We start from the raw sequence: 22,808 nt of genomic DNA on the forward strand, positions 1-22,808 counted from the left end.
CTTTCGTATAGAGAATTTTTTTGTTATAACTTTCTAGCTGATTCAATTTCTCGAATTTATTTGATTTTATTAATCTCGAGCTCAGTCTCTTAAATCGCAACGCGCGGCAATTTAATCGCCATGCACGACCCGCGGGCTTAATCGTCGCGATACGATTCGCGTTAACGGTAAACGAGACGAGAGGCGAAAATAATCTCGAGGCTCTTTCCGGGCCTCCGATTGAACGAGCCATTGGTGGTTTAATCACGTGACGTATACGATGAGGTATACGATTCTAGCTAGGACGGTACCAGTAATGCAGTCGTCGTTCGTGGATTGCTCGAAACAGTCGATCGATCTTAATCGCGCCATCGGTAACCGCGCGCGGTTTATCTCCGCTCAATTAATTGCAACGTGTCTGCCCGTTCGTGGAAAATGTTCAAGGCTGTTCATCGGACGCGGCACGAGTACGCAAATGTCAAGGAAATGGACGAAGACGAAGAATCTGCTACTCTCTCTCTATATATACTTGCGCACATTATCTTTCTCTCTCTCTCTCTCTCTCTCTCTCTCTCTTTTTCTCTGTCCACTTTGCCTTTTTTCCACACTTGTCCTACCATTAGTCAGGCTTTCTCATCGATCCCGGTAAAGCGCGTGTTACCCGAGATGCCATCGCTTCGCGTCCTAATTAGAATCACTCGATAATCGGTTCCGGCTCGATGCCAGCATCTGACCCGCGAAAGGACACGATGTAAAAATAAAAAAAAATCGATTCTTTTCATGTTGCAGGAGCGGGGATCGCACGCGGCCAATATGGAGCGATGGATCGTGTACATGGTGATGCTGCAGATCTTCGCTGTCGTCGCTCGAGCCGTCGAAGATTTTCGGCACATCTCGTACGAAGGTAAGAACTGATGGAAAATATTATATTCAAATGCGCGATAAAAATATATATCTCTTCTAACATTTATTACGATATCGGAGGATTTATTTATTAGGAAATTTTGTTTACTATTCGTTATCTTTGAATTGTACTCCTAATCGTATTCGCGGAAGACTTTTATCTCACGATTTAACCGAATTGGTTACCGCATATAAAATCCGATAGCTGTAATCGTTACAGAGTAGCTCGTTGAGTTTTTGCGCGTAATTCGAGCGAGAATCACAATCTCGAATCTCGCGTACATCGTTCCGGATACGATAACCGTCCGATGTTGATAATTTCGCGATCCCGTTAATTGCTTTATCGCGATTAATTCGAGTAATAGATGATAAAACGTGCACATGAGGACGACGAAGCGATGATACCCGCTGACTTTACATTACCTACGAACAGGATCGACAGGTCTCTATAATCGCGATTATCTCGAAAACGGAAGCACTCTTATAACGGAAGAGTAAAAATTCGCTTCATTCATCTAAACGCGTATTATTGCGCCATCGATACCGTTAAAAACACCGCTGACAGATCTGCGAAAGTCGACTAATGAACGTGCATTCTTGCACGTAGCCGCGATCGATCGAGACTTTTAATCGCGAATCGAGACGGTTCTGCACTTGAGTTTTGACAAAGATATTAATTTGCTAACAATAAGTATATTCAAGATGTTTCATCATTATCACTCTATCTATAGATAATATAGTTCAATAAAAAATAGCCTTTTTTCGAACATCAGAAAAAGCCTAAAGGAATTTTTTTGTGTCGATTATTCCGCAACTATAATATTCTAAAATACGTTAAAATAGCCTTTTTGTAACTTCAACCGCAAATTTCTCAAAATTGTGACGTGATGGAATAATTTAAAAAACGGTATTGTATTCAGCATAAAAAAAAAACTATGGAAAAAGATTAGTCTTTTTCACGTGTGTTTTTTTTTTTTAACTGTGTAATAGATATTTTGATAGAGGATATAAAATAAAAAATAAATATGAAGATAGAATATAAAATAAAGAATATAAAAGAATTCTGAACTGTGCAATAGGTATTTCTACAGAATATAGAGTAAACAATAAAATTGAATATAGATAGAAATATAAATAGACAAGAGATAGATAAATAGAAATAGATAAAATAGAATTCGAGACGACTTTATTTATTGATTTCTCATTTATTCACATTTATAACGGAAGCTTGTTAAGTAGCGATCGTTTACTGTAATCTTAGAATTCACAATATTAAATTACGCTCCAAGAGTTCAAGGAAAATTCGCTTGAAATTACTGGAAAAGCAAAGTTTCCTCGCCTCGCATTCTTTCAGTCTAATTCAGCAAGGGAATAATTTCCGGTAGTAAATAACTCTATAATGATGCTTTCCATTAAGTTCAGCGAAGAAGTCGATTTCGACAAAGAATGTTATTAACGGGAAAGCATTAAAGAGAAACGTTTCTTTATACGTTGTATCGACCATGAGAAATCGGCAATGAAGCGCGATCGAAATCTCTACGCGTGAAATCATGCGTAATCATCAGAAGTAGGTGAGTTTTCCCCGGGAAGAAGTTACCGCCCTCCAACCGCACACATTTCCGTCCCGGAAGACGCGCATAAATCCGTAGCGAGCGAGAATCGTACGACCGTGGACGTTTATGCAAATTTAATTTCGTCCGTAACCGCTTCTCTACGATGTCGACGTGTCGGCATAGGCATGTGGCTAATCGATAAGGAAAATATATCTTTATATACACGTACGTACACACATCACGTATATGTCGCGCACGGTGTCCATACTCGAGAGCAGGCCACCAGCCCATTAACATCTGGCAAAAATGTCGGACATTCAGGGCGCTACTTATCACAAGCAATGACCCACAATGTACAGTTACACGTAGGCGAGCTCGCGGCTCTCGATTATCGCGCGTTCGCGGCCCCGGGAGAGAAAACGCAGATCGTGTCGAAGATGTGGGACGTGTGGTCACCTATATGGAGAACAGATGCCACGCCCGTCAAACGGAAACCGCGCGGAAAACCTTATACCGACCCCGACTCGAATCTTAATGAGCTTAATGGATCGTCTCTTGGCATCCTATACGCGCTCGGCGGCTTTCTTTCTCGCTTCGCTTCTCTCCACGTCATCTTTCTTTTTTCTCGCCTAATAACACGCGGGGGCGTCGAAATCGTGAGAAGGAAGACGCGCGGGAAGATATCTCCGGCGTGCAGCAACACGGTATGATTTCCATTTGCACGTAAAGTACTTCCTCGGTCAACGATGCGGTTTCACAGAGCTCCTCGCGGTCGTGGATGCTGCGACAGTTTCGCAATAATCGTGCGGTCTATATTAAGCTGCGTCACGATTTCGTTACGGTTTCCCGCGCCTCTCCCATGGCACCGTCACGTTTCGTGTCGCGCGCGGATCCGAATACGGAATGCGGAATACGGCCACGATTGAAGAGAACAGTGCTTTGTCCTTCTTATCGATCTAAATAATACAAAAGATGACAACCTAAGATAATTTTAATAATTGCAATTTACATAATATAATCATTTACATCTCATATATATGATATATAATAGAATATAATCTATATTATTAGGATGTTTTCAGATCATTTGCTTAATAGACTTTTATTAAGATGCGTATAAGTTTGCTGTAATATTGATTAAAGTGATCTAGATTGCTCATAAAAATTATGTCGGCGTAAAATCAAACATCGCATGTCTTTCTATTGAAAATAATCTAATAATTAAGACTACTTATTGTTGTTTTCCTCGCGCAAACGCGCCTACGGCATTGGTGATAGCCTCGGAATGTCGTTATGATAATATAATTTGCGAGTCTGCGACGAATCATTTTGCTTGATAAAGAGAGAGGGAATATGTGCGCTGATAATACCTACGTAATATACGAGATACATATTTCCCTTTCCGCGAGTTCGCGATTGCTTTCCACGCACAGTTTGAATTCCCGGGGATTTAAATCTCTCGCTTAATAACGACGGTATGGCGCATGCCGTGGGTTGATACACAGATTTATTGTTATTTGCGAAAGTACTATTTGTACACGTACGTTATTGCACGTGGTTATTGTATAATGAAACGAGATTAGAAAGTCAGCTGTTAACGAATATTTTGTTTAATTCAATTCGACGTTTAATGATCACTTGCATGTAAAATATATTCTTTTTCGCGGAGAGCAAAGGCGGGAATTAAAGAGAGAAAAGATGGAAGCGTTGAAGTAACTCACCGTTTTTATAATGTGCTTATAAAATATTAACTCTTGACCAATGCCGACTTCTACGAAGACGCGAACATTATTTATCCTTACTTATTAGCCTTTGTCTTCTCTGTTGTGAAATTCAATTGCACTGACTCACGCGTACTTTTCAAAACAAACGATTCGATTGTCGAGAACTTCCCGCGAGGGAGTTTTAAGTCTCGCGGTCTACGATAATTTCTCCCACTCGCTAATGATCAGCGCGCGAATAATAGTCGCGCGATACCGCTATGGTCTCTCTTTCTTCATCGTCGAGTCGGCGATGGATTTTTTCGTCGTTGCGTGGGTATCGTCGCGGCTAAACGTAATGTAATTGTCCACATTGTTACGCACACACAGAGTTATTTATAACGGTATCGGGTTGTTAATGCGCGGCGAACATCAACGGGTCGATATCAGATCTTGGAAACATTTTACGCGAGAACGATTACGCGAAAAAAATTGTAGGAAAAGGTTTTGTTCGTTCGTTCGTTCGTTAAAACACCTTCACCTCGGAAGGCAATGACACCGGTTATATACGATACGCTTATAGGAGACGACGCGTTCCGGTAACGGTATTATTTGCACACTGTCGGAGAATAGCAACGGATAGAATACCTGAATATGGTAAAATATGCATCAAGGAGCTAAATACGACTCGCTTTGTATTCGGCAAAAGACGAAAGAGATATAAAATATGATTGAAGCGATGTAAAATTCAGGATCCGAAATTGTGGGATCCGTGTTTCTTCTGAGATATATTTCGTAATGATTTTAAGAGAGTCAGTCGTTTTTTTGTTCTCGAAGAAGAAAGGCGGAAAAGTAAAATAGTAAAAATTGAAATACACGTTGTTTCTCAGCGTGAAATATAATTACGTCGCAGATTGATGCGAGTCTGCTTCTCGGGAAGATGCAAGGCTCTAATTAAACTCCGAGTACACAGGGGCGCAGATTGCAAACGAGCTCGTTAAGTGGTCTATCACACGTCGAAAATGACAAAGCAATTCTTCTTTAATTATCCCGGTACAAAAGCTCGTCGAGAATAGCGCATTGTACGCTCTCGAAGGCGTTTACTTTCGTTCCGCTTCTGAGAACCACCGATGGCGATTGTTTGCGGTTCGTTAAATCGGATCGATTCGCGTGGAAAACAGTCCTCTCTTCCCCGGGTATCGACCTCGATATCTCGGTTACGGAAAACGATTCGTTTAAGTCGCGATTACATAATCCTTTGTATCTTTCGTAACGCGCATCTATTCGAAAACATATAAGAGATTTTACGAGAAGCAGTATCTGTATATAACAATTTTTGTTACCGAGATAATACGTATTTCGCGAAATTAACCTACCGTTCGTTGGAGAGATAAGTTTCAACTGGCAGTCTATAAAGGATGTATCTGAATCCGCGGGCAATATACTCAATGATGTAAACAGAACATAAAACGGCAATTACATTTCGCGATTGTAGAAAGAGAATGAAACATTTTCAAGAGAGGAATATCGGTAACGTTAGCAAAGAGGACAATCTAATCCTGGCGCTAATGCTTTAATAATGCAAATAGGTTAACGTGAATACGAATTGCACGCAATTCTAATCGGAAAATAATCGTTTAATCGTGAGAATTGAGCCTGAATCAAGATCCAGCATCAGTTTCTTTTTGGTTTATAAATTTTGTAGCATCGGATAGTTCGTGCAATATTCTCATATAGAATATATCACGCGTCGCGTGCAAGTTTCCGTAATTCTCGCGAGGATAAGAGAGCCCTCAAGGCCGATTTCCCAATAGAATTTTCATCGCACGTTGAGATTTTCCCGTCACTCCCACTCGCACCCTCTTGCTGCGTTTCTCCGTCGCGCCACGTCGCCTCAGGGGCGCATAAATTTATACATACATGCTCTCTGCGTCGCGTGGCTTGACCGGTGCGAGCTGGCGCCACCGATAATTGCGGTTTTGCCGTTTTACAGCTGCCGTTTTACACCGGTATTCGAAATGTCTACACCAGACAATGCATTTTACGCGGCAAAGCGTAAGCTGCCGATTGTATCTGTAATTAATTTCGCGTCGCTAAACAAAGCTGCGATTGAGAGCATCGGATATTGGTAATTCGCAGCTATAGGGTCGATTCGATTTTCCTCGCTCGCTTCTCTTCCCTTAATTATCAGGCGACGATCAGGGCTATCGGATCACACGCCTACGTGACGCGAGATGAAATTCTCGCGTTCCATCATTTCCGTTTGTGGCGGACTCTAAAGCGCGGAGATGCCTCGTTGATTATCGAAGCGTGAATAAAAAACCGTTTTATATACCGCCCCCGTAGTAGAAACCTGCCGGGAACAAAGTGGGACATATATTCTTGTATATTCGTTATGTTGACATCGAAAGCGGAATTCAATTTCGACCGGTGGCGCTTCGAAAGAAGAAATGTCACGAAGTATGTCTGTTTTTCTGTCGCTCTTTTAATATAGCGTACTTTCTTATTAATTTTTATTTCAATACTCATAAAAGTATATTTGTCGCATCTTGCGATCATTAACAAATTAATCCCTGAGTATCTTCTTATTTATTCTCTATTTCCGTATTTTTTTACTTTCTTATTTGAATTCTTTATTATTTCCTTTCTAATTTATTTGTACTTTGATGTTTTTAACATAAAAAATTTTTCCATTTGACAATATTAAAATATATACACATGCATGCGCTCACGAAATTTTAAAGACGCGCGAGACACGGTGGAAATTTACGACGGAAGAAACCGTACACATCGTCCTCTCGAAAATACAACTATACGTGCGCGCGAAATCTTGCCGGTAAAACACACCTTGTGAAATATTCACGAAGGTTTCACATTAGAGAGACTGAGAGAGAAATGCCTGTTGAGAAGGGAGGAGAAGGCGCGGGCGGTTGTGCGATTTGTAAGACGTCAAAACATCACGTAGACGGCGCAGACTTACGGAGCTTGGTTTATTTTCTACAAATATGTAAGAGGGATATTGTCACGTTTTAGCTGCTTTTAGTTATTTTCGGAGATTAAATATAGAATCACGCAGTACAATATTAGCACAAACTACTTTATACGTAAGCTTCGCGTATTTACAATTATCATAAGATCCTCTTTATATGATATTTGATTTATACTTTTTTTTTTCTTTTTCGTAGAGCATAATAATAAATTTATTTTTCTTAATCTCGTGCAGATGAAGGTGTTAACGTAGAGAGAGAAAAAACATTTATTTAAAATCTTTGTACCATTTAAATATAAGCTGCAGTTGATTTAATCACGGCTTCGCTCGTATATATTTTCCAGTAGAACGAACTGTGTAAAATTGTAATTATCTCTCCATCTACACAATCACGTACGGTTTTTCTCATTTATAGCGACTATTTTCTCGCGAGATTTCCTGCAACTTAGGAAATGAAAGTTAAGAAAGTAAAGCAAACGATTGCGCTACTCCTGTTTTCTTCTCCTGGTCGACGAAGGGAGCGGCTAACAACACACGGACTATACCGACGAACAAGTGCCGTAAATCTCGACGGAGCGCGGTAAATCACGTATTTATTTTCGTTTCGCGTTTCGAAGAAACTCGCGATATTTTATACCGAGAGAGAGAGAGAGAGAGACCCTTGTACATACTCGATGTACCGCGATGGTCATCGACATTCGCGAATCCTCTGAATATGATAAACGAGTGGCCTCGAGCAGTGGAGATGCGATATTAGTTGAGCTACCGAGAGAGAGAGAGAGAGACCCTTGTACATACTCGATGTACCGCGATGGTCATCGACATTCGCGAATCCTCTGAATATGATAAACGAGTGGCCTCGAGCAGTGGAGATGCGATATTAGTTGAGGAAAGCAATTTATCGAACGACATTTGCATTTTTCTTACAAGCAATCGCGCATAAGATATCGCTTATCTGTTTCCTTCTTTAGTCAAGTTTGTCTTTTAAAATTGCTTGCTTCTTGTAGATCTTAATGAATTTCTCTCTCTCTTTTTTCTCTTTCTTTTTTCTCGACATAGTATATAAACGTTAATTATAATATTGATCCTAATAATATTTATAATGTAGAGACTTAATTAATATGTGTGTTTCGAGATATCTTAACAAGATCAATAATAATTAATGTAATATATTATGTGTTATATATGTCTTATATCTTGCTTTTCTACTTTTTTATTGTAATTTTCTTTATTGTATTTATCGACGATAGGCGCAATCTTTCGTAATAGTGTCCCGTAAGTGCGCGAGAGAAAATTGTGACAATTATTTGCCTTCGTGAACGGGTTTCTTAAGCAAATCGAATATCATTACGTTTTTTTTTTTTTTTTTTTTTTTTTTTTTTGTTTTGTTTTGCAGCAACTCTTAAGTACGTTCATCCGCGATATCCTTTTTAGACTGGTCTTCTTGAATATAATTCCCCGCTGACGGCGCTCTTATTTGCATATCAGCGACGTTACGCTGCAAAGAATATCTCGACCACTTTAATCAATTAGAAGTTCCATGTCCTTCTGATCGAACAAATGAAAAGGATCATAAATTATAACGTGCGTAGAGAAAAACGGTATGCAGCGGCGTTTGTATAAGGTTGGAAAAGAAATACCGTACGGAATTGCATTGATTACAAATCGCGGTGTCATAATAGAAACCAATATTGCCGATATAACACGCTTGTTATTCGGTTAGAAACGTGATAAAATATACGACCGAATATTTTACACCGATTTCGATTCTGAAATTAAATGTAAAGAACTCCGTAGCTTATGTGCGTGGAAGGTTCGGCACGCGCCGTGCGTATTGCCTATCTAGAATCGATTCGCGATTAAGTACGATCGCCGTATATCGATTTGAACCGCGAAGAATTCTCGTTTCTATCTTTCACGGCAAGATGATGCAGCCGTGATTGCTGGACCGCTAACTTGAATGTTGCAAGTGTGCCACAGGAGCTGCGCTCATTTCGCCAGATAAGAAAATATAATTTTTAATCTTTTTTCTATAATATTGATTGATGGCATGCACGGTAAATTAATTAAGGTACTAAAAAAAAAGTATCTTATGCCAGAAAATTAATATTGAAGCAGTTTAATACTGTGAAAAATAAAGCGTTGGCTTACAATACAATATGTAATTTTAATTTTTTTCTAAATAGAAAGAAACACACATTCAGAATCGAAGGTAGACAATATTTCCGCGCGTGTCGCGCGTGGGCGACGCTTATGGCACGCGCCGAGGCGCGCGCGTACGCGAGTTAGTCTCTTTGCTTCCCCCCCCCCGTCTCTCTTATATGCGTTGCACACCGGGGGGAAAGGTATTCCTCTCGTCGGGGTGTTCCCCCCCTTCAACTCCGTATCGCACCGTGATCGTTCGCGCCGGCTTCGTTTTGTGCTGACCACGCGCGTGACGCCCGGGTCTTTGCGTTTCTCGTAACCGCTTTCTCGAATCCCGCTGAATTTTCCCTGTCCGCGCGTAGTCTGTCCTCTTCTCCTTTTACTCTTCTCCGTTCCCAGGATCAAATAAAGCGGAATAGACGAACGTATCGAGAAGATTCTTGGTCAGGCTTCTGCCTGAGGGTAATTCACGTTTTATTTGGCTTATGGCACGCGCCGAGGCGCGCGCGTACGCGAGTTAGTCTCTTTGCTTTCCCTCCCGTCTCTCTTATATGCGTTGCACACCGGGGGGAAAGGTATTCCTCTCGTCGGGGTGTTCCCCCCCTTCAACTCCGTATCGCACCGTGATCGTTCGCGCCGGCTTCGTTTTGTGCTGACCACGCGCGTGACGCCCGGGTCTTTGCGTTTCTCGTAACCGCTTTCTCGAATCCCGCTGAATTTTCCCTGTCCGCGCGTAGTCTGTCCTCTTCTCCTTTTACTCTTCTCTGTTCCCAGGATCAAATAAAGCGGAATAGACGAACGTATCGAGAAGATTCTTGGTCAGGCTTCTGCCTGAGGGTAATTCACGTTTTATTTGCGGAGAGAGCGCGAAATTTGCCTCGTTGCTATCTTAATTAACTCTCGCGTGTCATGGAATCTTTCACACCTCAGCTAGTCGTATAGAGATTTCCATAACGTAATTTAAAACGAAATTTTTTTCTATTTGTCTTCAGTGTAAAGAACTTAATCATTATTCAATTTTTTTCTTTCAAATAAGGAAATTTTGGTGTTATATAAATAACTATCTATACGTGAGATAAATCAGTATACATATGTAGGTATATTTGACAAGATGCGAATTTTTAATTTTTTTCTTCATTTTGCGATATTTTTTCTTCTGAATATTATTGCGCTTTAGCATAATTGACCATCAATGTCTTACGTTCGAGCACAACCTCGAAGGCAGGCGTTTTCTTTCAGTCGGTGGATTTATAATCGCTACGGGTGGCACAGTAGGAAATCGAGTCGATAAATTTGTTGCAGCGCTCAGGGTTCGTCGAAGATGAATGGTGTACTAGGAATCAAAGAAGAATCTCTTCTTTTCTCCGATCTGCATTATCGCGATGAGCGATATTATGTAATAATTACGATTTCACGTTATTCATGATAGTATCCGTCATCAGTTTGATTATTTACTTTTTAGATATGTGTCATAATTTTTGCGCGACATGGATACGAATTTAGTTGATATATATGATATCGATTTCATGATATGTGATATCATCAAAAAAAAAAAAAAAAAAAGTTATTTACTGTATATAATTCTAAAACAGCTAGAAATTTTTAAAAATATTTAATGAGATGTAAATTATTATATACGCCAATTTAAACAGTTAAGTCATTTTTCCCTTGACATCTTTCTATCCTTTGTTTGCCTAGAAATTTCAAAAAAGCGAAGACGAAAATTACGAAAACGTGAAGACCGGTATATGTGATTACTCCGTAATTTAATTTCGCCAAGCATTTTCGATGGGTTTCCCGGTGTCACGAGCATCAACAACTTAATGAAGGTAACGAACACTGGGGGCGACCTGCGGGTTACAAAAATGTTTGTAGCGCAATAATGGCGCAAGGCGTCTCTCTCTCAGGCAGGCAGGCCGTCGATGATCCTTTGTTTGGCACGCCTCGTGATTACGATCGTACCTTTCCATCCTCTGGAATCGACTAGGATATAGGATTTGCCACGCGTTGAACGTGGCTTTCGCGGCCTTCGGTATCCACCTACGTCACCGCGTACAAAAGCATCTAATTGCGCTTTAATCGCGTTGCGTCAACTTTTCGATGGTATCGTCAAAGTTTTTTGCTCAGGTGCGGTCTCAGCTGCGACCCCAGATATTAATAACGTGTCTCGCGAAAAAGGCTTTGTTAGCACGTCACGAGCGTTCTTCGAAAGGAACTCGAGCCCGAAATGACTGCGAAACCGAAAAGAGCCGCTATTCTTGGAACGTTGATTATTCATTGTCGTGTGACAGAATCGATATCATCCGCATCGCTCGCAGCAATTTTGTCGAATGAATTTTTCAACATTCTTGTTTGTCCAGTAGTTTCTCGGAATATTACGATGCTATCTGGAAGAGAAATGCATAAAATCTTCCTCGTCTTTTTCTTGCTCTTTTTTCAAAAATTTTAAAAAATGAATATTATATATATACATTTTCCGTGATCATCTTATATAAATTTTCAATTTTTCTTTACTAATTTTTGCGAAATAATTTAAAAAAAATGCACTTTGTTAGAGTAGAGATTGTGCACAAGATGTTTCTTGTTCCTTTATATATAGCGAAGATTGTTTAAAAGGATGCAAATCTTCCATAAGGAATGTCTATGTACATCTCTTCCATTTCAAGTTATATCAGAAGTACTCGACGTCAACTTGTAACGCGCTTCGTTAACATCTTTGAGACGTTCCTCGAAGAGAACTCGAACCGGAAGCGACAGAGGGAAGTGTAAAGGAAACCATCGTTCACTGAACAAAGACAATGATTATCGATTATCGCACGTGCGGCGCGAATCGATATCGCTCGAAGTGATTTTCTCGGAGATGTGCTATTGAGTTGTCATACGTAACTCGCCGACAACGCCCGCGCACGCGAGTCTCGACTTAGCCTCGAATTCTTTATGTACATAAGAACGCTGTGTAACGCGGACCATCGTCGATGGTCGCCGCAAGCAACGCCTTCGCGTCTGCAATTTAATTAAGCTACTCCAAAGAGGCGCGAGATATTCCGAGGTCGCGTTTATTAACGTGTCTGAGTTTTACGAAACGCAATAATGCAAAATTCAATCCCAGACACGGAGACTTTACATATTCGTGCGTGTGAAAAAAATCTTTCGATGCTATTTACAGATGTAAATGCAAGAGTGTGCGGAGATAAAGGAGCTCTTCGAATCACTTGAGTTAAGAGAGTTGCCAGGGAAGTACAGCAATAAGTAAAGAATGATTTCTTCATTTTTTAAGACAGAGGGAGAGAGAAAAAAATTATATTTAAAAATCTTAAAGATATTCTCTCTTCTTTTCTCGACACTCTTACACACATAAAATATGTCATTTAAGTGACAGTATTTTATTGAAGTGCGTGGATCGATAGTTGAAGCTTCTCTTTTAGAGAAGCGTGTTCGGTCGTTCTCTCTTTCGAAAACAGATTCACGTTAGACAAATTTGTTTGTACATGACGACCGTCATATCGCGAAGTCGTTATGACCATAAACGCGTTTCTTCCGCGCGTTTTTACTACACCGGATAAAATCTCGTTGTATCATCAGTCCATCGCGAGGCGTGCCCACGTCCGGACACGGACGTCCATCTTACCTTTATTCGACTTACGAGAATGATCTGCCCACGCGATTTAATTTTGTTCCTCCCCCTTCCCTTCCCCTTCTCTTCTAAGTCGCGAGACGACACCGCGATAAATCGTTCCCGGACGGCGACGTTTTTGCACACGACGCGCACCCCGTGACACCCCCAGGACCGTCCCTACATCATAAGGGCATTGTGCGCGAGCGACCACAATAAGAGTGGCCCCTCTCTTGTAGAGAGCCCAGCTACCTCGCTCTCAATCGCCCTCATCTATTTTCTCATCCATTTTTTCTCGGCGCGTGTGCGCGTGTCTTATACAGCGTACCACATTCTATTATACTCTTTTATGTAGACTACTTTTTGTATAGTACGCTCACGGAGCGTTTTATACGGCGCTTTTATGTATTAGAACCGAGCCATGTGTTGCTAAAAATACGACGTACTTTGGCGTATTAATTAATTATCGTGTATTTTTAAACAAGCGTTGCTCCGCTTTTAACCGACGACTCTTTAATACGCTTGTAAAAAAGTTCTTCGCTCTTTTATGTTTCTATTTTTTCTTCTCCATTGATGCTTCCTAGATTATACGATGTTGCTAAATTAGCAATCGGCTAATTAAAATGCATTGAATAATTCAATTTTCAGAGAAACGACTGAGCCTTCCTGTTTGAATTTTTTATTAATTGACAAGTTTGTGAGAAGATTGCATTATCTATTAATAAAGAAATCATATGTCTGTCGTCAACTTATAAACATTTAGTAAAAAATTACTTTTTGCACGAAGAAAAGGCTACACATAAACTGGTATATGATTATTCATGAAACAATTATTTTTTAAATATAATCACGCAAATAAACACAATGCAATCTCAATCTCCGATTATTTTCATATGAAATATCATTACGTCACGTGTGTGAACCATGGAGAGAAAGTCTGTCACGTTGACGAGAGTCTCAAACGTATCCGAAAATTTTTATGATCGAGGACGTGATTAACGTACGTTGCCAATAACAAGCAATCGAGCTGACACGCATGCTAGCTTCGTCAGCGATACATCGTAAAATCGTAATGATCACCGAGCGCGTGGTTATCCGGCCGTTAACGACCTTATAAATGACAAGCCAAGGTCGCGAAATCTGCAAGGTGCGCGATATCTGAAGTGTCATTCGTGTCGATTTCTCTCATAAATGGGCAGGATGCGATGATGGAGTGTAATACATATGTTACACTCGATGTCTCACGCTTGTTTTCCCTCGCGATCGCTTAAGAAGGGAAGGAAGATTTATACCGTTCGATGAAATGGAAAGAGAGCAAATGGGGTGAAAAAGATGTGGACTATTTTTATGAAAATAGAGATATTTTCATGAATAAACGTATTTACGTTTTTATATATTCTCTTCCCAGCAGACGATCAAAGTTATATCTCGTATTTCACGAAATAGAATACTTGAGAAGCTTCGTAATTTCTTCTTCCCCTCCTTTTTCTTTTTACTTTTTTATTCTATCGATCGCTTCGGATTGGTTCAGTTCGTTTGAACACGGCTTGTCATCCAAGATCTAATGTATCAGTTTGCCCTTTGTTATTCCATTTCTGGAGCATCACGTGCAATACTATCAATTTAAGCGTACGAAAGTTTTAATAAAGTTACTCCAAAGTCGAGAGGCAATATTGCTCCGATCGTAAATTGAATTTCGAAGTTGGCAGCTGCAAAACGAATATTACGGAGCACTTTCATCTACCTGCGTCTTCAACCGTCGTTAAATTCCCAATAGCAAGGTCGACAGCAGTTCGCCCGCGGTTAGCGAGAACTGATCTTATTCTTCAGGTTGCGAGGAGAAAGAAAAAAAAGAGAGAGAAAGACCTTTGAAAGCTGCTTACTTTGCATGATCACCGAGAGCTTCGGAGAGACTGTTGCATCTTAGACAACCACGTTCATCTCGACCTCTCTTTTTATTTTTGCTTGCCTATCGTTTCGCGATTACGCCCGTCTTCCCTTCTTCCCTTCTTCCCTTCGCCTTTGATGTCTCTGATTTCCTTTTGCCCAGCAGATATCGCTCCTTCTCTCTATTCTTGCTCTCGTTCTCAGAAACTCCCGCACGAGAGCGTCAACGCGCCCCGGCAATTAACCTATTCAATTACGCTGTCGACAGGCAGAATGCTGCTTTGTCATAGCGCGTAATAGTAAGCGCCGCCGCGCATGCTGCGGAGATTGCAGCGTGATAAAATGGGAACATGTGGTTTAGGATTTATGCTTTGTGCACGCGTAATCGTGCGTGTGTTACTTTTAAGGTTTTCTCAGTGGATCTCATTATATATTGTAATTAATCATTCTTAACTATCTACACTCGTGGCCAAGATAGATTATCGAAACTCTTTTTCGAGAAAAGAGATCTTCGTATCTAATAATATTCACCGAATAAAATAGGCGCTTAAGCAGTCAGAACAAACTTGCAAGCAAAGTGCATGTTGAGACATATACAAATTGCCTATTATCTTTCGTAATAGATTATATATCTTCCGATTTCGCAATATTGTTTCTTGACCCACGCAAAATTATCGTATCATAATGTCATAATAATGACTCGATAGATTACGCGTATGCGATGATTTTTTCTTAATTGCAATCGTGAAATCTCTGCTATGATTTAAATAAATGATTTTAAATAAATCTATATAAATCTTTATGGTACTATAAATGGGTTTTATGGATTTTAAATGAACTCGAATGCAAACATACTTTCTCTCTCTCGTTTGAGATATATTTATATAGCTCAGTTCTAAACTTTAGAGCGATCGTATATGTAATTTTGCATGTAAAAAGATAAAGCTAGATTACATATTGAAAGAACGAATGCAATAAGCCAGCGCAAATATAAACATTTGCTGTTAAAATTGAGAAAATGTAATATGTGAATGTGAACGTAAGTTTACATTAGAGCGCTGGTATTCGACTCTCGTTCGGTTCTTTCATTAGACACTACGTCAATAAAACCTTTTTAATAAAATTAATTTCGCGTTCGCTGTTTGTTCGCTCGAGTGTATTAACGAATAATACCTCGATTCGCTTAAACGCAATTTGCGTAAGTTTTTGTAAAGCTTACGCGGAATTGCAGCCAGTACGGTCGGACTCATCGCCCCAGGTAGTAAAATCGATCGCAATTGTTGCGATTACGTGCTCGCGATGCAGAGAGAAGAGATAAGCGGATGGAAGGTTTACCGTAATTACGCTTGCGGCATGTCAACGCGGATACGCGCACGCATCCGTGATGCATTTCTTTCGTATTGACGGACTTCACGCGAGAAAATACATGGAGAAGCAACCTGTGGCAATTAAGACGCTTATACATACAACTACCGCTTCCGCAAACGACTATAATTCGCGAATGACGTGAATGTGAATTAAGAGGAGAGTCGCATCGCGTTGGCAGGCATTAAGTGGAGATCGTGGATGCGAGTAATTTTTTTTTCTAGACAAGGAATTATTGATTTATATCGTATTTTCACAATTATATATACAATATATATTTACAAGATATATATACTTACATTTAACAGGATGTACAGTACTGGTATTGCACCACTTGTAGCAATTGAAAAGTCATTATTTTAAAATAAACAAAAACATATATAAATATTACCAAATTATATTTTATTGCTGTTATTTTATGCTTTAATACTTTTATGCACATGAGCAAAAAAAAAATATCTAAGGGAAAGAAAGAAACAAATTTATTCATTTACTTGCGTTTCTGTATTTTGGGGGAGAAATGCAATACTTTTGACCGGTATTGTATAGAAATATGTATATAAATATACGTATTTATATGCGATATATATCGTAGATGCGATGCGTGTGAATTTATGGCGAGAGAGGCATAATTTGCTCTACTGTATATAAGCTATTTTATTGAAAAGCGGTACAACATCGGCAGCAAATGGCGTATAAAACGGGCCGCGCGTGATAGAATGTGTGTGCATTACCTTTTCTATTAAAACGTGGGAATCGAAAGCATCACCGTCGACGACGACGGTATCGACGCCGGCGATCCGTACAAGAAAGGCAACCTGAAAGCGCGACAAGCAAAGCGCTCACGCAAACGCGCGCGAGCTGGTATAATATATTAACCAGGTTTTTATTTAATTACCGGGCTGTCATGGCATCATTACGCTCCTTAATAACTTTATCTCCGACGGGTTTCGAGTTAATACATACCAGACGCGCGATTGCAGCCGCGTTTCCTCGCACAATCTAGAAAAAAAACGGAGAGATGAAGAGGGCATACAACAGAAATATTACTTCAGCTTAGCACACATATTAAAAATTTACGCACACACGTTAAACGTGTAATAGTTGCATCCGCGCTGTGATTTTCAAGCTTCAAGTTCGCACTTGTTATATTAGATCTTCTCAATTATCCTGGTATTCATGTAGGATAGTGATTAATATTTCCAACACATATATATATTGGAAATATTAATCAATCCAACATATATATATTGGAAAAGATGGCAGAAGAGTTGCGTGTATATAATTAATAAAAATAGATTTTTTTCATTGACTTGTGGAATGATTTATCACAAAAAGTGAACAATGAATTAGGAAAACGAAAAATAAGATTTTATTGCTCTAAAAATCAATATTTATCCATAAATCATCGAATTTAAATCATTCAATTTGACTTTTATTGACTCAGTATACAATGTCGAATTAGAGATTGACAGAGCAGGAATCTAAATAAAAAAAACTTTTGTTCTTCTCCTCCTTCTTCCTTTCTTCGTTTCTATGAGAGATGCTCGGCCATCAGAGGCCGGCCTACCTCGAGAATACAACGCTATAAATTTCTCCCACGAATTGATAGCGTCACGATCATTGCGAAGCTGCGCGCTCGTAAAATTAACGAGCGTACCATTTATTGCTTTACGAGAACGTATTTTTCGTTTGCTCTCGCCAGTGTGCGAGTTCTTGCTCTCGTTCCTCTTGGATGATTTTTCCGGCAGCGGGCGACGCTACCGCATACATTTTCTTGCATTCGCGATGGTATCCATTGTAAAAGAAGAGATGTTACGCGTCGGAAGTAAAACCGCAATGGTTGCAAGAACGATGTTCAAAGATATTTTTACCGTGAAATATTGAACGTTATAATTGTGATGGAATTTTTTAACCGAAGAATTTTTTGAAGACGAAATGCGCGTCTTATGATAATGAAACATTGTAGCAATATCTATAAACCGATATAATAATAATAATAATTTATTATTATTGTAATTATAGATCTCACTGATATATATATATATATAGTCAACAACAAGAATATCAATAAGAACACTAAAAAGTTACGGTACATAATCTTTATTTTCTTTTTCGTTAAGTATACATGGTTGCAAACGCGAGACGATGTTCATACTTTTTTCTCGCTATTTTTCGTCGCTTTCTCTCCATAAACGACTCGCTGCCGGTGGCGAGTATAAAGCCTTTTGCGATTGAGTACAGTCTTTTATCTCTTGGTAATCTCGCGTATCGTTTAATCGATCGATCCGATAAATGATCATCGCGATACATGTTAACCTGTCAACTTCTTATGCTTCATAAATAATTACAACGCCTTTTCGCGATTCGGCAACCGCGTGATCGATCAACGAGGAGTATCCCGAGATTCTTAGTTTCAGTGGCATAACGAGCTCAACGTCGCTAATGAACAAGCGTGCTCGTTTGAAAAAAATATCGACTCGTTGCGCATAAACACATTCATCACGCTTTCCCGGGAGAACCGGCGTGTACTGCCGACAACTTTGGCATTTATCTGCCAATCTATGTGCGTCGGGCGTAAACCAGTAGAGAGATTGTGCTTTATTACCATGTACATAAATCTCTGAGCTATTTTCAGCCAGCCGCGATCTATCTTTGGATCAATTTCCGATCAGTACCGACTCGTGCGCAGAGAGAGAATGTCAACGCTATATTTATATTCAAATTTTGCATACGATCGAAGTGGCGCCTAGCGAGCAGCGATTTTTCTTTCCATCGTGAATTCTCCGTCGCAGCGAACAACCTGCTACGATATTACGCGGGTTACGTTAATATTTATCGGTGTCTTTAACTTATTGAGAAACGTCTCTTGCTATAATTACAGTAGAAAGTCGATGGAATCTCGCGCGCAGGATAAATCAATTATTTTTATGATCTGGAATAATTTCTATGATCTTTATCAAAAACGAAAACTGCGTTAAAAAAAGCGTTTATTATCCTGCTTTGAATATTACGTAGAACAAGTATTATAGGTACCTCTCTTGTAAAATTTTATATAACCAGATTTACCGATCTTTGTCTAGAGAAAAAAAAATATATTTTTATTATTTTAAATTACATAATATATTTTATATAAATTTAATTCTAATAATATAATTTTTTTGATAGGGGAGTATGGAATTGATAATACTATGGGGAAAAATCTATTAAAGAGATTTTCGTTATTGATACTGAAAATACTTGGTCAAATACTTGTCGTTCTTTAGCAACCGTCCTTCAAAGTTTGACGACGAATGTTGGAAGCGTCACAAACTTTGAAGCGGCCGACTATGCTGTAACCAATTACGCTACTTAATTAATCGCCGCGCGTAATCTGGTTCTCAGCTTGTCCACTCGACGGAGTAAGCTGAAACGTGTTAAGTATGTTCGTTTTCACGCTGAGTGGATTACCTAGGCAGATAAGGCGGCAAATTTGCGAGCGGCTGTAGATATCCGCGCGTATATAAATGCTAATAAATCTCCGGCTTGTATATTAATTTGTAATTATACTAAACTTCATGTGACACGTTATAATAACACGACGTAAAATATACTCTAATCTAGATCAAAGGTCGGGCGTGAAAAATTTCCGATCAGTCGCCAATGTAGTGACGCTAATTATTCCTGACCCCAATGTTAATTCGCAATTAGCGAACCTTCAATGCGTCTTGATAAACGTCTTTGGCGCTATCTCATTTTTTCTTCTCGCATAATATAACATATAACATATAGAAACTATAATAACATGGGGGGGCACGAGAGTCGCGCGTATATCGTACGATGATTTCTACATTTATGGAAACCGCGGATGACGACCTTCCTTTTGCGTCTTCAGAAGAAAGACGCGCACTCCCTCTGTTCTGATACCTGTCCACTGTCGTGTCGCCCTGTTTTCTACGTCAATAAAACAACGGGGTAACGTTCGAATGGTCCGGTACGTTTACGAGCTGGCTGGCAACCGGCGGTTTTCTAGTAAAGAAGCCGCGTACGCTACCTACGCGCAAGAACAAGCCGCGTACGTGCGATGCATTCTTTGACAGCGCACGCAAAGAGAGGTCGAAGACCCCCGCGGTTTCTGGCAGACTCCGCATCTCGTACTTACGTTTCGTCTGTCGCATCTAATGCGGCACCGATTTTTATATTCGAAATACACTGTCCATGATTGAAAAATATTAAGAATTCGGAGCTCCGGAGAATAAAAGTGCATTTCAATCGACGAATAATTTTCAGCGTAAAAGTCTAGCATTTTAAGCGAGGTACTTGTTAGCGGGATAAATTATTTTTTTAGAATTTATCTTTTTTTCTGTCTTTTTTTTTGCTCGTGAGAGAGCAGAGACGGAAGTGACTTTTTACTTTCTGTAGCACTCTTGAAGTAAAATCGCTTTGTGTGCGATCTTGTTATAATATCTCGACTTTTCGTTTATTTTATCAAGTCGCTAGACGGAAATTTTTTATTTATAACCGCGAATAATCGAAACGTAGATATTTCGCGGATAAATATTTATATATGATTATGGAGAGCCGTAACTCGCGACTGCGTGTCGAGGCGCGCTATTAACAGATCACCGCAATTAAGTTTACGACGCAAATTATTGATTTAAAAGCACGCCGACTCATATGTCAGAAATGTCTGCGTTTTTAGAGCGGGATGCGCACCCCGCGGAGCGAGAATCCTTCGCGACCAGTGGAACGAAAAGCGATATATCCGCGAACAATGCATCGACGAGGTATCGTCCTTGCATAGACGATACGAGGATCCGACTCGAATCTGACAGAATGGAATGCTGTATCCGAGTCGATGTAGAAACGACTACTAGAAACTCTCCTCGCGGCGTTTCAATCGAATTGTGAAAGGAACTCTATGAAACGCCAATTATCGCAGGATTGCAAGCGCGGATAATCTAATCGATCGATGAAGATTTAATAGTATTATACGAGAAAAATTTTTTATTTATTTATTTTTTTTTTGAAGGGTTAATCGAAGATTAATAATGTGTAAATTCTCTAATCGCTTTCATATCTCGATCTCTTCGCTTCTCTACTCGCTTCCTTCAATCAGTAGCCTCTTGATAAAATCTCTTCGATAGACGAACTCGCAACCTTTGTTACGATAAGAATTACGATTCGCAAGATTCTGTCTTGTTAAGCCGCGAAATTAAGACCGAGGAGATCCGCGTTCGGAAGATCAGCGGAGGAAATTGTAGAAAAACATAAAGCTGGAAGACCGATCGATACACTCTCCGTCGCGGAGACTTTTGCCGCTTCTGGCGATCTGCACGCGGACAAGAAACATTCCGCGGTTTAATCCCGAGAATTATATGGGGAACCCTTGACCGCGCCGAGTCCCACGAGAACATATGACCGTAAAAGCGCCCATTACCGTCACGAACTGTCAGAGTAACGAAAATCTTCAGGGTTTATGGCGGAGAAGTGTGTCGCAACCTCGTTCATTAAATTCTTTTTTTAGAACAAAATTTAGTATCGATTTACATATTTTTCTCTCTCTCTCTCTTTCTCTCTGGAATAATAATAACGATATGCAGACGATCACCCGGTAGATTCGCAGACAGCGAATCAACCTTGCGTGTCATCGTATCTCCGCCACCGAGGATGAGTGTCGTGAACACCGAAAAGCGTTTACGAGTGTGTCATGGGGAGGATTAATGTGGATCGCGCGAAGAGAGACGCGATAAGGATAAAGCTTTCTCACGTAGCAGAAATCTCTCTCGTTCTTGCCGAGGAGAAGAACTTAAACTTTACGCGTCTCAGAGTTAAAGTGAAAAGATCGCGGCGGGAGAAATAATTTCTCGCGAACCGCGATCGCGCGGGTGACGCGGGCTTCGTGAAAGGCGTCCATTAGCGTCACGCATCTTCAGAATATGAAGGAAGGCGAAGGACGGGAAGGAAGGAGGAACGGCCACCGAGAGCAACATCACGCAATGCGTAGCGGCACGTTGAATAAAGAAAGCAAAAAAGAAAAAGAGAGATGAAGGAGGGTAGAGACCGGAGGTGGCAGATTTCGTCCGTAATTACGATCCCGCGAGAGAGATCTCGCAAGTCGCTGGCATCCTGAAGATATCGAGGCACAATGATCGTGGTCGCTTATAAATATGCGAATGCCCGTCCTCATCTTGAGAGGTTCATTTTGTCAGCCGCACGTATGCGCGCCTATCACCGGCGACCTTCCATCGGTGGATGCGAAGATCTTCGATCGGCAACAACGACAACGGCATAAAGATGAATGAAATTTATGACCGCTCGTCTTTGCCAAGTCCCCAAGAATTTTTCAAACAAGTTATTGCGGTGCAATTTCTTTCTACGATTTCGCGCTTCGTCTCATCGCGTTCCTCGTCGAAGCATAAAATGGAAAAGATATAATAATAAGAGAGTGTCGTTTCGTTCTTTAAAGAAGTCGCGGAGACGCATTGTGCCGGAATACGATTCGGCGTTTCTCTCGCCGTTCCAGAATCACGGAGTTACGAATCGGTCAATGATCCCCAAGAGCGATCGACGAGAACGCGTTGCTCCACGTACACGCTTCTTCTTATCTAACTCGCTGGTTCCGCGAACGAGTCCACGGCGCTCATCGACTTTCCGCTTTTTCTCCTCGCGTCCTTCATCCTCATTCTCGATCG

The 22,808-nt window shown here is 40.3% G+C and overlaps 1 protein-coding gene across 2 annotated transcripts in view; it reads left to right on the forward strand.

The window, feature by feature from the left end:
- Positions 1 to 22,808, forward strand: part of LOC115237956 (semaphorin-5A) — an 88,614-nt gene that overhangs the window by 30,928 nt on the left and 34,878 nt on the right. For both annotated transcript variants that reach the window (XM_029811364.1, XM_029811365.1), the window contains exon 2: positions 769 to 883. In XM_029811364.1, coding sequence (XP_029667224.1) covers positions 793 to 883 — 91 coding nt within the window. In that variant the 5' untranslated portion in view covers positions 769 to 792. The remainder of the gene's footprint in view (positions 1 to 768; positions 884 to 22,808) is intronic.

The sequence above is a fragment of the Formica exsecta genome, unplaced genomic scaffold (genome assembly GCF_003651465.1).
Source record: "Formica exsecta isolate Colony F162 unplaced genomic scaffold, ASM365146v1 scaffold314, whole genome shotgun sequence".
Classification (NCBI taxonomy): Eukaryota; Metazoa; Arthropoda; class Insecta; order Hymenoptera; family Formicidae; genus Formica; species Formica exsecta.